This window comes from Leopardus geoffroyi, chromosome A3 (assembly GCF_018350155.1).
Source record: "Leopardus geoffroyi isolate Oge1 chromosome A3, O.geoffroyi_Oge1_pat1.0, whole genome shotgun sequence".
Lineage (NCBI taxonomy): Eukaryota > Metazoa > Chordata > Mammalia > Carnivora > Felidae > Leopardus > Leopardus geoffroyi.
In genome coordinates this window covers 43,102,797-43,117,884 of record NC_059336.1, presented here as the reverse complement: position 1 = coordinate 43,117,884, position 15,088 = coordinate 43,102,797, and the positions used below count along the sequence as shown (strand labels likewise).

Here is a 15,088-nt window from a genome sequence, read left to right as displayed (position 1 = left end):
CCTCCCCCTTTAACACTAAGCTCAAATGGCACCTCTTCCTGGAAGACTTCCCTGACTACTCTCATCCATCCCTTCCTCTCCTTTGTCTACACACAGTCAGTGCTGCACGTTTTAAACCTTAGGTTTCTAGAGCCACCATGCATGAAGCTCTAATCAGGTGCCAAGAATGTTGATCTTCCCAGTGCTTGAGTAGATACTATTATCATCATTTTACAGATGGGTAGCTAGGTTGACAGGGTGACTTTCCAAAGGACTTCCAACGGGTGGTGAGGGATGGATTCTGTTTTCAAAGTCAGGCCTGTCCTACTCCACCACCTAGCAGAAGCTATGGGTGCCCTGCTCCCTGTGTGCCCTCACCTTCACCACTTCAGTGCACACAGTGGCCCAGCTTCCAGCTGCCAGTGCCTGCATCTCTGCCTGACCTCCTTCTCATGAGGTTCACTTTCCCCACATGGAAGGTTCAAGAGCTGAGGGATTAACTTCCTGCAGGAGCAGTCCTCAACAAATGGCTAATAGGAGCAGGTGTTTAGCTACCCCAGGGTGGGGTGACTTGAATGTATGTCCTATGCTGGCTCCCGGGCAGGACTGAGGTCCCATTGTCCACAGTGCTAGAGATGGAACACCTTTCTTGGCTGCTTTCCCCTTCCTGCCACACTGCCCACTGCCCTACTGACATTTCCTGGGAACATTCGTGAACACACTACTTTCCCTGAGACCGTTGTATCAGGGGATACTTCCGGGATGGCGCAAGCTAAGATATACCTCCTAACACCTTAGCTGTTCCCCCCCCCCTTCTCTTAATCATCTCTTGTTAAGCTGTAAGCTACTTGAAGCCAGAGAAACTTGTGTTTATTCCCTTGGCCTTTCCTCAGCACCTAACCATGCTCAGAGCCTTAGACGCTCTGCAAATACTAACTGAAATCATTTATTGATTCACAGATACCCTCGGACTACAGATTTGGGGACAAGAGTCAATATCTGACCCCTCTTCCTTGCAGGTGGTTTGGCTTCTGTTTAAGATGCTGGTCAAATCCATCATAATTGGTAAATGTTCTTAGGTACCAATCTTCTCCCAAATCTTTGGAACAACTGTCCTGCCAAGTAGAAGATGAGCCTTTGATGTGGCTGAGGACATACACGCATGCTCACCTCTCTTGAGTGTCCTTGAACATGCCTTTGGGGATCAGTGGGCTGATGTGACCCTATGAGATTGCAGTCAAAATCTGAAATAATCTGATTTGTCCTTTCTTACCCACTCATTAAAGAGTGCGTGGTCCCTAAAGAGTGTATGGTATACAGTGTCCTGTACTTGTCTACTGGAACAGAATTAGATAAGCTGGTAGCTGGGCTCCCTCCCACCTCATAGCTATGAATTCTGTCCCAAGTATCATATGACCAAGCACTCAGAACATCAGGCTCAGAGGAGAACCCTAAGAACAGAACCAGAGCTTCTCTTAGGAACCATGTACCTAACCTACACTATTTCAATTAATCCAGCCTTTGAAGCAAGGTAATTACCTTCCTGCCCTTATTTTACAGATGAAGAAACCAAGGCTCAGAGAGGTTAAGTAGCTCACCCAGGATAAGGTGCTGATTGGCAGAGCTGGAATTCGCACCCATGTCTGGCTGCCTTCAGAGGCAATATTCTTTTGCCCACCCTGGACTCTATCTAAAGCACCCTTTGGCAGGGTAAGGACACATTAGACTGGAAGGAATGTATCAGTTAGATACTTCTGCATAGCAAACTTTCTCAAATATTAGTGGCTTTGAACAGCAGTCCTTTATTTTTGCTTACACATTTGAGTCGGCTGAGGGTTGGCTGATCCAGGGTGGGTTCTGATGGGCAGCTTTGCATCAAGCTGCAGGTCTGGCTGGCCTCAGGTCCTTGCTGCAAGTTGGGCTCAGATCAGCTTCACTGGGGTTCATTCTAGGATTCAGGCAGCAGTTATCCAAGGAGATAGCTCTTCTCTTGGTGTTGACAGAGGCATGCGAGAGCACGTGGAAATGCACAGTGGATCTCAGAACTGGCATGCTGTCATTCCAGACTCATACCATTGGCCAGAGTAAGTCACATGGCCAAATCTAAGAGTCTGGGAGTTACTTTGCCTCTAGTGGGAGGGACCGTAAAATCATCTGACAAAGGTGGAAAATTGCAGAGAGAAGTGAAGAATTGAAGGCAATAATTTTATCTGTGAGAAAGACTAAAATCAACACAAGGGAATGAATGGCTGTAGAGAAAATTGTGGGGAGCAGGGTTCATCCTCAGTGTCCCTCCAGTTACATTACACAGAGAACAACTACTCTGAATTTCAATATCTGTGCTAGGGTCCCTTTGTAGAGGCTGCTTAGTCTTGGAAGACCATCTCCTCAGGTTTCTCAGCTCCCTAATCCTCCTACATGATCCCAGACATCAACCTGATTAAAAGGGACAAATTTCAGCAATATGGGAAGTGTGTGAAAATAGAATGAAGGACAAGACTACTTCCCATTTTCCTTTCCCTAGAGCCACCCAGCTCTTGTCTTAGAAAATGAGTGACTTCTAAATCCCATGACTATTTTAGTAGAGAACTAACCCAATGGTGGGCTGTGCAGGAGGGAGCAAGGGAAGGGCTCTGGATAGTCAGAACCTGAGGTCTTAGAAGAGGAAGATATTTATTTATTTAAATGTTTATTTATTTATTTATTTTTGAGAGAGGGAGGAGGGGCAGAGAGAGAGGGAGAGAGACAATCCCAAGCAGACTCTATGATGTCAGCACAGAGCCTGGTGCAGGACTCAATCTCACAAACCAAGATCATGATCTGAGCTGAAATCAAGACTTGGGTACTTAACCAACTGAACCACCCATGCACTCCAAGATGGAGTTGTTTAAGTCTTTGGGCCAGCCAGCTGGCTCACCTGGAATTCTTCTTGACCTCTTCTTGGGGACAGCTAGAGAAGCAGAGCTAGAAAGAGCTAAACGGACCTCAGTGGAAATATCCCAATCATATTATGAACTTAGGAAATGTAACACCTGTGAGGCACCCAGGAAAAAATATTGAACCCAACTGATGACTGTGGTCTTGATTAGTGCTGTCACCAAATCTGCTCCTGAGTTCAGAAGAGTCTATGACCCTTTGGAGTTAGGTATGACCATGTGATTTGTTTTGACCAATGAAATGTGAACATAAGTGGAATAGATCACACTGGGCAGAGGATATGAAATACAGTGTGTAATCCACCATGGTACCTTCCCAATGCTGTGAAGCATGTATTGAAAGAGAATCTCCATCTACCTAACTCTCACAGTGATTATAACAGAGCCCTTGTGATGGCATATACTGGACATGAAGCCTAAAAGAATAATCAAGATTTGTTGACTAAATCACTGAGCTTTGGGGGATTGTTTGTTACAGCAGCATAATCTAACCTCTTCTGACTAATATAATCATCCAACTCAACCAACAGAGAGATGTTTCAGAACAAAGAATTCAGGAGTGACAAAGTTATGATTTTTAAAGTTTTTTTTTAAATTTTTATTTTGAGAGAGAGAGAGAGAGAGGGAGAGAAAGAGAGCAAGCAGAGGAGGGACAGAGAGAGAGGGAGAGAGAGAATCCCAAGCAGGCTGTCAGCACAGAACATGATGTGGTCATCAATCTTACAAACTGTGATATCATGACCTGAGCCAAGGTCAAGGGTTGGATGCTTAACTGACTGAGCCAACCAGGTGCTCCAAAAGTTATAATTCTTAAAATAATTATACCAACAATGATTTATAACCTCTTAAATATACAACTAAGACTAAGCAACTGCAGGGATTATGCTTATGGGAAGAATGTAAATTCTATAGACCTTGACAAGTTAAAAATAATACTAAAACCTATTTTTAAAAATGAGAGGGAAGAAATAAGAGTACTAATTTCTTTTTACTTTTATTACTTTTTTTAATGGGAATTCACACCATCTAACATAGAAAATTAAAGTTTAAAATAAACTTAATGATACTAACCTCCCTGTTACTGTTTCCCCCATATTATTCTTTATGCTCAGAAGAAATTGATGTAGAAATGATGATGTCTAGTAATGAAGAAAAAAATGCAGTGCGGTTCAAAAATTCTTTCAGTTCCATTTTTTTCTTCTGTCCAAATAAAATTAAATTCTAGCACTTTTGTCTTAAGTTGGGTTCTTCCAGAAGAAGACTGATACTAAAATTTAAATATTTCAGGAGGGGTGATCCCAAGAAACCCCGGCAGTAGAGTGGGAAAGCAATATAGGGAAGAAAAGAAAGCAAATGCCAGAGGTGTTAAAGGGCGGGGGGTCTCTGTGAGCAACTGGCTGAGTCCCACTGGGGAGCTGGGGGATACCACCTCAGAGCTGTCCCATCCAAAGGGCAACTGCCACTTCCACCCATGAGTGGGTGTTAACTCCCTGACACTCCCTCCCTGCCCTGTGCATGGGTAGACCCTACTCCTGCAGCTAGAGATACCCTCTGGCAAAGGGTACTCAGGTGCTTACTGAAGGAAGTTACTGGGCCGTACTAGAACAGTGAATGCCAACAGCATATGGGGCCAGGCTCCAATACCACCTGCCGACATTTTCTTGAATTTAAAAGGCCTGTTTAATGGGCTCATCTCAACTGAATTATTCCAAGTGAAAGAAGCCAGTCATGCAAAAGGTACATATTATGTGATTACATTTATTTGGCTTTCTGGAAATGTCAAAACTATGAGGACAAAAACCAGATCATTTGTTGGCAGGGGCTGGGGAGGGCCACAGGGATGACTATGGGGACGTACCAGGGAACTCTTTGGGATGATGAAAGTGCTCTCCATCTTGATTCTGGTAGTGGTTTGGGGACAACGCATTTGTCAAAAGTCACAGAACTACACACCTAAAAAGGGCAAGTTTTCCTGAATATAAATTATACCTCAGAAATCGGACTACAATGCTCTTAAAAATATGTCTGCATATTAGTTGCTGTTTCAAGACAGTTTAATTCTCTTCTCTTGAGGACTTAATGACTTGCTTCTAAAAATAGAATAAGACAGAAGTGACATAGTGTGAATCAGAGACAAGGTCATAAAAGGCATTGCACTTCCTGCTTGCCCTCTTACTCCCTCTTGGGTCAGCTGCTTTGGAGGAAGTTAGATGCCACTCCATGAGTAGCCCCATAGAGAGGCCTATTTAAAGAGCAACTGAGGACTCCAGTTGACAGCCACATGAGTACAACATCTTAGAAGTGGATTCTCCAGCCCCAGTCAAGCCCTCAGATGCCTGCAGCCCAGCTGACGGTTTTCACCCTCATGGAAGACCCAGAGACAGAAACACCCAGCCAAACAACTGTGTGAGATAAAATGGCTTGTTTTAAGCTGCTATGCTTTGGGTTCCTCTGCTATGTAGCAATAGATAATCAACACACTGGCTTCAAACTTAAAGTAACCTATTCTAAAATAATCCATATGCTGAAATATTTGGCATGATATTCATGTAAGGTGAATGACAATTGTTTTTAGGTGGTCAATTTGAGGATCACTTGTCTTTCATTTGTTCTCTTTTATATATTCTTGTACTGCTTGGTATAATGACTGTGTATCCTTAAAGTTAAAAACAAAAGTAGGGCGCCTGGGTGGCTCAGCTGGTTGAGCATCAACTCTCAATTTTGGCTCAGGTCATGATCCCAGGGTCGTGGGATCGAGCCCCGCATCAGGCTCTGCGTTGGGCAGGGAGCCTGCTTAGGATTCTCTCTCTCCCTCTGCCCCTGTCCCCTACTTGCGCTCTCTCTCTAAAGTAAAAACTAACAAAAAAGAACAAAAAATAATGACCCCAAGCCTGGGTATCAGTACAGAACATGTCGTTTACCCAGGCATCAGAGCAAGGGGATGTGTGTTCACAGGAAGCAGGAACACCACTCCTTCAGACAGTTAGAACTCTCCTGGGCCTCATACTCAGTGGCGCCACAACAGCAAATGAGCCACTTCTGAAACTCGGCTTCATTCTTGTGCATCAGAAGGAACTGTCCCAACAGGGTGTAGGCCTGTGGGGAGTGGGGGAGGCATGGAGAAAAATGGAAAAGGTTATAATAAGCCGGCCCAGATGTGCTCTTCTCCAACACTAGGAATTGCGTGAAAGTCAAAGGAAGGGGCACAGGTCAGATGTGGGGGAGAATGACGGCAGGCCCTGAACCCCTGACCGGGGTGATGGGGATTCTGGGACTGGCCCCTGGTGAGGTGTGAGGCCGAGATAAATGCACATCTCTCGGGATGGGATTGAGGGCTGTCTAGCCTGGGGTGAACCAGAACTTTCCTTTCTCAACTTTAATGAGCCCATAAATCACCTAGGACGTTGTTAAAAGGGAGGTTCTGACTCAATTAAGTCTGGAGTGGGGCCTGAGAGTCTGCATTTCTTTTTTTTAAGTTTATTTATTTTTGACAGAGACAGAGTGTGAGCATGAGCTGGGGAGGGGCAGGGAGAGAGGGAGACACAGAATCTGAAGCAGGCTCCAGGCTCCAAGCAGTCAGCACAGAGCCTGACGCAGGGCTCGAACCCACAAACTGAGGTCGTGACCTGGGCCAAAGTCAGACGCTTAACCGACTGAGCCACCCAGGCCCCCCAAGAGTCTGCATTTCTAACATGCTCCCAGCTGAGCTGGTCCAGGGACAACGTTTTGAGTAGCAAGAGCTTAGCATACTTCTAATGCTCCCTTCTGGTCTCTGATCTAGTATTTCTCTCTCTCTCTCTCTCTCTTTAAAGATATTAAGTCATCTCTACATGCAACGTGGGGCTCAAACTTACAACCCCACGATCAAGAGTCATTGGCTCTACCAACTGGTGCCAGCCTGCCACCCCTAGTATTTCTTTTTAACACACCCCCACACACAAACACACACACATGCACGCATGTGTGCACACACAAAGAGGAGTCAGAGAGGCTCCCCACCCCATCACTTTCTCTATTGACCTTGCAAAGTTTCTAACTCTCTTCACTTGACATTGTGGGTAATTCTGTGCTGTCGTGGTGGAGCGGAGACCGTCTTGAGCATTGCAGAAAGTTTAGCAGCGTCTCTGGCCTCTACCCACCGGATGCCAGTAGCGTTCTCCCATCCCTCCAGACTGTGACAATCATAACCATCTCCACACATTGCCACGTGTTCCCTTGGGGACAAAATCTCCCTGGATCAAGAATCACTGCCCGTGGCGTTGGCAGATGAGGGGCATCTTAGTACCAATTTGTTCTTGCAAACCAGCTCTGTGACCTTGGGCAACTCACTTAACCCGTAGTGAAGACCCCAAGAACCCAGCCTCAGTTTCTACATCACCTGAAGGCACATAACATGCCCCCCCCCCACCTTGCAAATGGAATTAAGTGGATCTAGAGTGAGAACATTAGGAAAATGCTAATGCCTTGCTTGTCCTGGAGTATGTGGCCCTGTGGGGGGAGCACGGAATATATAAAACTCCATAAACCTTGCCCACCTTTCCCTTCTGAAGAGTCTGTGTGCATGAAAAACACATGTAATTAACATTAAGTACACCGGGACAGATAGCTCTATGGCATTCTCTCATTCTCTAACTACTGCCCCACAGCCTTCCACTTCTCTCTTACAATTTTATCACATGATTATTGACAAGGAGCAAGCTCTCCATGGAGAAAGTGGTGCCCGAGACTGCACGGCCAGGATTGACTGAGTCACTAAATGGTGAAGCCTGGAGATTTAAGGTCACGTAAACGCTGCCTCTCGAGGCTGGTTTGGGGGCCCTCGAGCCTGGAGTGAATGGGAACCAGCGTCCACGCTTGCCGTCCTGGGTCCTCTCCAGGAAAACCAGCTGGTGTCTCTTTGCTTTCAGTTACATAAAACAAAGCAAACTTCACCCTAACCAAAGGGAGCATTTTTTTTTTTTTTTAAGAAATTAAATAGTAGCTGAGTCCCAGCTGTAAAATGTGCCCAAGCCTTGGAGCTTGGGGTCTCTTCTTTTGAGTCATGGTCCAGTTATTGAAAAGATTGAAAAAACAGCCAGGGTGTCATGGTCATGTTAACCTGCTGCCTTCATCATCTTTTTAGAAAAGCCGTATAGATGCTTAGAACGATCTCGTTTTACTTTATCAGTATCCTTGTACTTTCTTTGATGATTTTATGGAGATGTTTTTTAATTCAACATTTAAAAAAAAAAGAACATTTATTGAATGTTCATTGAGTCAGTAGCTGCAGTGGATGTGGGAGGCGCAGAAGTGAATAACAGAATCAAGGAGAGCCTTGGCTCTGTCCAAGGAGAGGGAGCATTAGTGATGATAAATAATAATGATGGTAATAGCAAGTGGCATTTGGGTACCTTCAATGGGCTCCAGACCCCTGGCACGTTTTAACCCAGTTTCAATCTCCAGATGGAATCACCAAGAATCTGAGAAGTTGACTCCTGTTTTCCCGAGCCCCATTCTTGCACATCTCGACTGACAGAATCTGGCTGGGCACCTGTGGCAGGCTCTGCCGTTTCGGAGGCCTCACTGCTGGTCATCAGCCGGTGGTGATTGGAGCCTCCACATCCCCACCAGCCTCAGCAGCCAGGAAGCCAGGGAATGTGTGGCACGCAGGACCAGAGGCAAATTGTCCAGGAATGCCATAGGAAGAAGGGCCTCTTCTTGTGGCCTCCGGAGCCAAGTTGCAACCTGTCTCTTGTCCTCTCACCCTGCCACCTTCCAGTGGTGGGGAGGGAAAGTCAGCCCACGTCACCCTGCTCCCAAGGGAAGCCGGAGTTGTGGGCCCCCATCACGGCCCTGCCCAAAGCCTGCTCGGTTTCTCCGCTGGTTCCAGAAAGCGAGGCCTTCACCAAGGAGAAGAAAATCTCTCGCCTCTCTCTTGGACCAAAGCTCACGAATTTCTGGCTGTGGGGAGGGAGATACAGACACACAGCAACACCGAGCAGGCAGCATGCCCCCACCACCCCGGACAGAGCCCCCCTTGGTTTAGTGTTCTGCTGTTGCATCTTGAAGTCCTCAGTATATGTGAACAAGGGGCCTCGTATCTTCATTTTGCACTAGGTGGCTGGTCCTGGTCAATGCCAATTAAAACTTTTCATCTTCACGGTAACACCTGGCTTTTTCTTTCTTTCTTTCTTTCTTTCTTTCTTTTTTTTTAACTTTTTAAAAATTTGAACAAAGTTGGCACCCATTAGTTTTAGGTGGACAACAGAGGTCCGCCATCTTGCCCTCTCTGATTCTCAGGCTTGTCTGACGCCTCTGCTGGGAGCTGCCACTGCTTGGAGCCTACACCGAATGCTCTTACGTGGCCACAAGACTTCGTTGTGTGATCAACAACTCTCTTTTCCTCTCACCGGCTCTTCAGCCTTCATGGCCACTGGTAGCCATTGACAATCTTGAAAATCCAGTACCTCTCGGTCATATCTGGCTTAAAACTCTTTGCCTCTAGTGCAAATGCTCAATCCAATGCAGGGCTTGCCCCTTCTTCTTTCTTCTCCATGTCTCCCTGGGATATCCTTTTTTCTTTTCTTTTTTAAGTTTATTTACTTATTTTGAGAGAGACAGAGACAGCGTGTGTGGGGGAGGGGTAGAGAGAGAAAGAGAGAGAGAGAGAGAGAGAGAGAGAGAGAGAGAGAATCCCAAGCAGGCTCCATGCTGCCAACAGAGAGCCTGACACGGGGCTCAAACTCATGAAACCATGAGATCATGGCCTGAGCCAAAACTAAGAGTCAGACCCTTAACCGACTAAGCCACCCAGGTGCCCTTTGGGCATATACTTATACTAAAAAAGTATTTGTTTAACTGACATTCAGATTTAACTGAATGGGTCCCTGCATTTTTTCTGGCAACTCTATGCAGGGTAACCCCAAACTTGTGTGACCGACTTCTTGTAGGGCCCAGATGTCTGGTAGTGGGGTCCTCTGAATTACCAGCCCCGCACCCTGGGACTGTCTGCCCAGATTCAAATTTCACCTTTCTCATCCTGAGTGACTTTGGAGCAGTCACGTGGCTATTGTGCGCCTCCGTTTCCCAATCGGTAAAATGGAGGTGAAATCGTATACCTTATAGGATTTTTTGATGATTAAATGAGATATATGTCACACACTGAGGCCAGTCAGTGGCTGACATGTAGCAAACATCACACACAAGTTCTGCTATTAGGAGAGCCTTAGGCAGCAGGCACCCAGAACATATACCCCTTCCTGACCTTCCAAGTATCTTTCAGGAGGAAGATTTAGTCTCAAGGATATGACTTTATAGTGTCTTCAAAGAGCATTGAACCAAACCAGAGTCTCTGGGATGGAAACGTCCTTCCTCCCTGTTGGATGAATTCCGGGTTATCCCCACAGTAATGCACCCGCCCCACAGGGCACTGCTCAAAGTCCCTGGATTTACTGAGTGCCTGGAAATTCACTTGCCCCTGGGCAGGGCTTTCATAGGGAGAGGAGGAGTACAAAGATCATAGAACTATGATCATAGAACATAGAGGAGACGTGGGAGAGCCCCAAAGGCAAGCTGTGCCTCTCTAGCATAATGAGTGTGGGTTCTCAGGCCATGTGTGCAAAAAATAGTCAACAGTACAAATGTCACAGCAAGGGGTCCTATTGAATACTCAGTGTTCAGACACACAAGCTCGTTAGGCTGGGGTGGGCGGGCAGAAGGAAGCCTTTCTTCCCAGAGAAGGTCAGTTGTGAATGGGGTCCTGAAGCAGGTGAATGTCCATTTCAAGAAAAGCCTGCAAGGTGGGTGGTCCTGTATGTGTTTGTGATTCATGGACAGTCTGGCTTGGGTATGGTGTGGATGAGGGTGGGGAATATAAGACAGAGCTAGAGCTGGGCTATGGAAAGCCTTCAGCGCCTTATGCACAACGTATTTCCCCTTCCTGGTCATTCCTTTGTCCTTTGCAGCCCTTTCACTGTTAAATCTAGACCAGCACTATCCAGTAGAAATTTATTTTTTTAACGTGTATTTATTTATTTTGAGAGACAGAAAGTGAGAGAGAGTGGGGGAGGAGAAGAGAGAGCAGGCTCTGCACCATCAGTGGAGAGCCCCATGGGGGGCTTGAACCCATGAACCGTGAGATCATGACCTGAGCCGAAGTCAAGAGTCGGATGCTCAACCAGCTGAGCCACCCAGGTGCCCTTATCCAGTAGAAATTTAATGTGAGCCAGCCACATATATAATTTTTAATTTTCTAGTAGCCACAGGAAAAGGTGGGGGGGGACGAAACAGGTGAAATGAGTTCTGATAATATGCTTTATTTTCTATTTCAAAAATATTATCATTTCAACATGCAATCAATAAAAAATTATTGATGAGATCCTTTACATTTGGGGCGGGGTACTTTAAAATCTTAAATCTTTAAAATCAACCTCGTGTATTTTACATGCAGAGCACATCTTTATTCAGACAGGTGCTCAAAAGGTACAAATGGCCAGCGGCCAGTGGTATCAGACAGCAGAGGTCTAGATTCTCAGAGATCTAGATCTGCCAAAGCTGACTGGCTTGGGAAAGGGCAGGCACAAAATAACCCAGGAAGGGTGAAGTCAAATTTTTGACTGTCGAGGTCCTGAAGAGATTTGGGTGAATCCATAGAGGAATCAATAGTTTTAGTTAAAAGTCATGCCGTAGCTGAGGGAGGGGACAGCCACCCCCCAGCAGAGGCCAGCAAAGACCAACGTTAGCGTGAGGCCCAGAAAGGTGTCTCTCCCTAAGGTCTCCTGCAGGCAGGGTATAAAAAGCCAGGAGCTCAGAGGAAGTCACATCTCTGCACGTTACTATAAAGATGGATATATGTGTCATTACGCATGTGTCCAAACCCAGAGAAACTCTGCAAGTGAACCCTAATGTAAACTGTGGAGCCTGGGTGATTATGATGTGCCAGTGTCATTTCTGCAATGGTTACAAACGCACCGCTCTGGTGGCGGTGTGGCTAATGAGAGAGCCTATACAGGTGGTACGTGGGAAATCTCTGCATCTTCTGCTCAATTTTGTGTGAACCCAGAAGTGCCCTAAAAAGAAAAGCTTTAAAAATGTATAGGAGCCTGCATTTTTATCTGCTAAATCTGAGACCCCTTCCCTGGACCACGCTCTTACTGCTGGCCCTAACCACCAACCGGTCCTCACCCAGAAACACTTGTTCACCTACAAAGTGTCTCATGGATCCTTTCGCACACCCAGCCAGGCTCCAGCCCTGGTGTCTCGTCACCAAATCCCAGTGGAAGCCCCCTTCATGCTGCAGTAGCCACTTGGACCCTGATCCTCCTGCGTGGTTTGTGACGATACAATCCATGGCCATTCTCCCCCTCATTTGGGCCCCTGATCAAGGCATTAACTCCCTGGAGCCTCTGTCTTCTCCTCTGTAAAGTGGACATAGAGGCCCTCCTCCCATTTGCGGGTGAGTGAGGGGCTCGAAGCAAAGGAGAAAAGCGAAATCCCCTGCGTCAGTGCTTGGAATCAGCGACCCTGGGAATGAGTAGGGCCTGGAAGTAGCGTGCTGACCTCCGTGCTCACCAGGAGGTTGTGAACACAAGAGGGGCCTGGTCATACACAGCCAAACAGTTCCTTCTTCCCTACAGCCCTTCGTCTGTGTAACAGGTTCCAGGATGCCTGAAAATTTCCCATTATACATTCATTCCCTTATCTTTTTTTTTAATGTTTAAATTTTTTTAAACATTTATTCATTTTTGAGAGACAGAGAGAGAGAGCGTGAGTTGGGGAGGGGCAAAGAGAGAGAGAGAGGGAGACACAGAATCTGAAGCAAGCTCCAGGCTCCGAGCTGTCAGCACAGAGCCCAAAGTGGGGCTCAAACTCACAAACCGTGAGATCACGACCTGAGCCGGAGTCAGACGCTTAACTGATTGAGACACCCAGGCGCCCCGATTCGTTCGTTTATCTTAAATATGCCAACTGGTCAGTTAGGCTGGAAACACAGGCTGGAAAAGGTAAAACTAGAGGGACAGGAAACAAATCAGTGGTTGCTAGGGGCTGAGGGTGGGGGATATGAAAGCACAAGGGGACATTTGGGGGTGATGGGATTGTCCTAGGTCTCGATTGCGGTAGTGGCTTCATGACTGCATGCATTTGTCAAACCTTGCGGAACTGTGTACTAAAAAAGGTGACATTTGCTATATGTAAATAAAAATATTTTTTTAAATGCCAAGTATGTCCGAACAACAGCAAAAAACATTAAATCGAAGGTGTTAGAAGCCAGAATAATGGTTACCTCTGAGAGTGGGGGGATGACACAGGCCAGGGAGAGACACAAGGGAATCATATGGCATTCCGGAGGTGTCCAATCACTGGATCTGGGGGGGGGGGGGGCATGAGCATATATATATGTAAAAATTCACTGAGCTGAACCCTTCCTATCAATGCAGGCACACCACAATAGAAAAGAAAAAGCGACAATCATTTCTTTTTTTTTTTTTTTTTCAACGTTTATTTATTTTTGGGACAGAGAGAGACAGAGCATGAACAGGGGAGGGGCAGAGAGAGGGAGACAGAATCGGAAACAGGCTCCAGGCTCTGAGCCATCAGCCCAGAGCCCGACGCGGGGCTCGAACTCACGGACCGCGAGATCGTGACCTGGCTGAAGTCGGACGCTTAACCGACTGCGCCACCCAGGCGCCCCTGCAATCATTTCTTTTAAAGAGGAATTTTCCATGGAAACTGTCTCCCTAGCAGGCTTGCTTACTTCACTACCTGCTTGGTCCCATCTTTTATCCTGGAGGAAAGAATCAAATCTACCTCAGTCCCGGATCTCCAGCTTCCTAACAATATCACCTGTTGGATGTTAGATTGGTAGATATTCAGAATATTTAGCAGCTGGTGCAGGCAAGGTGTTAACCAGAAAACCACAGGCCCAGTAGTTCAGATGCCCCCTGGGAGCAGCCGTGCATTGCCCACTGAAGGCACACCACGCTGATTATCAATTGTGCACGCCACAGTTCCCAGCCTCTTTGGGTGTTTCTGTAACATCTTCCTGCGCAGTGGTGCAGACTGACATTAAAAACTAAGGGAATGGGGGCTCCCGGGCGGCTCAGTTGGTTAAGTGTCTGATTTTGGCTCAGGTCATGATCTTGTGGTCTGTGAGTTTGAGCCCCATGTCAGGCTCTGTGCTGACAGCTCAGAGCCTGGAGCCTGCTCGGGATTCTGTGTCTCCCTCTCTCTCTGCCCCTCCACGCTCACACTCTTGTCTCTCTCAGTCTCTCTCAAAAATAAATAAACATTAAAAAAAAAACTGAAGGAAACGAACAGCAATAACTGTGTGTGAAATCTCTCCACTGAGTGTGCAATGTTCTGTGTGAATTCCCATTTGCCTTTGCCTGTGCTCACTTTCTTTGGGTTCTCTTGGGATTGTCTTCTATTCTCCCCTAAAGTTCCAAGCAGCTTTACCAGCACCCTAAAACCAAATCATTACATAGAAAAAGAATGTTCAAATTCCACTGGATGTCCTTGAGGCCATTCATGGGTTGTGAGCGACATCTTGGAAGCTCGTATCTTACTCTGGTGTAGCCCCCAGTCTGCTGTTACTCCACCTGCCGCTGTCAGGGTGGTGCCCTGGTGGGGCAAGTGAGACCCCGCGAGTCTCTTCATGGAGATGGAAGTGTGTCCAAATCATCCGTCCTGACAGCTCAGCCCCAGGCTTGGGCAGCCAGCTCACTTCTGTTGACCTCTGGGTGTTGGAACACCCAGTGAATCATGCCTGGCCCAGCTGCTCTGAGCCAAAGCCATTCAATTTGCCCATCATCTGCTGGCCCTCGAGGCTGCCCAAGCATGAGGGGTCAGCAGCACTGAAGACTGTGGCACCCTGCCAAGTGGCAGCTTTCCTCTCTGATGGCGCCTTGCAGGGACACAGAGCGGCAGCTGCCATCTGGCAGGACTAGGGGAAGAGACATTGGGGAGAGAAGTTGGGGAAATAGGAAAAACAATGAATTACCTTGTTGAAACCTTTGGTGACCAAATTGATTGCAAGCTCATGGCTGATCCCGTCCACCCAGGCAACATCCTTTTCTCCGATGGGTTCAGAGAGGAAGGCTCTCAGCCTGGGAGACATGTGATTCATCTTCTGTAACAGCAGTGGGAGGAACACAGTTAGAAGGTGGCCGGCTGCTCACAGCGAAGAGGGGACAATG

General features: G+C 46.9%; 1 protein-coding gene across 4 annotated transcripts in view; it reads right to left on the bottom strand.

Annotated features, from left to right (window-relative positions):
• Nucleotides 1-1,761: 1,761 nt before the first annotated feature.
• Nucleotides 1,762-15,088, bottom strand: part of BANF2 (BANF family member 2) — a 50,626-nt gene continuing 37,299 nt past the window's right edge. For 3 of the 4 annotated variants that reach the window (XM_045445382.1, XM_045445381.1, XM_045445379.1), the window contains 2 exons: nt 14,893-15,021; nt 5,812-6,011 (listed from right to left, as the gene is read on the bottom strand). In XM_045445382.1, coding sequence (XP_045301338.1) covers nt 5,865-6,011; nt 14,893-15,018 — 273 coding nt within the window. In that variant the 5' untranslated portion in view covers nt 15,019-15,021 and the 3' untranslated portion in view covers nt 5,812-5,864. Of the gene's footprint in view, nt 1,967-5,811; nt 6,012-14,892; nt 15,022-15,088 lie in introns of those variants that run through there. The other variant, XM_045445380.1, reaches the window with a different exon arrangement.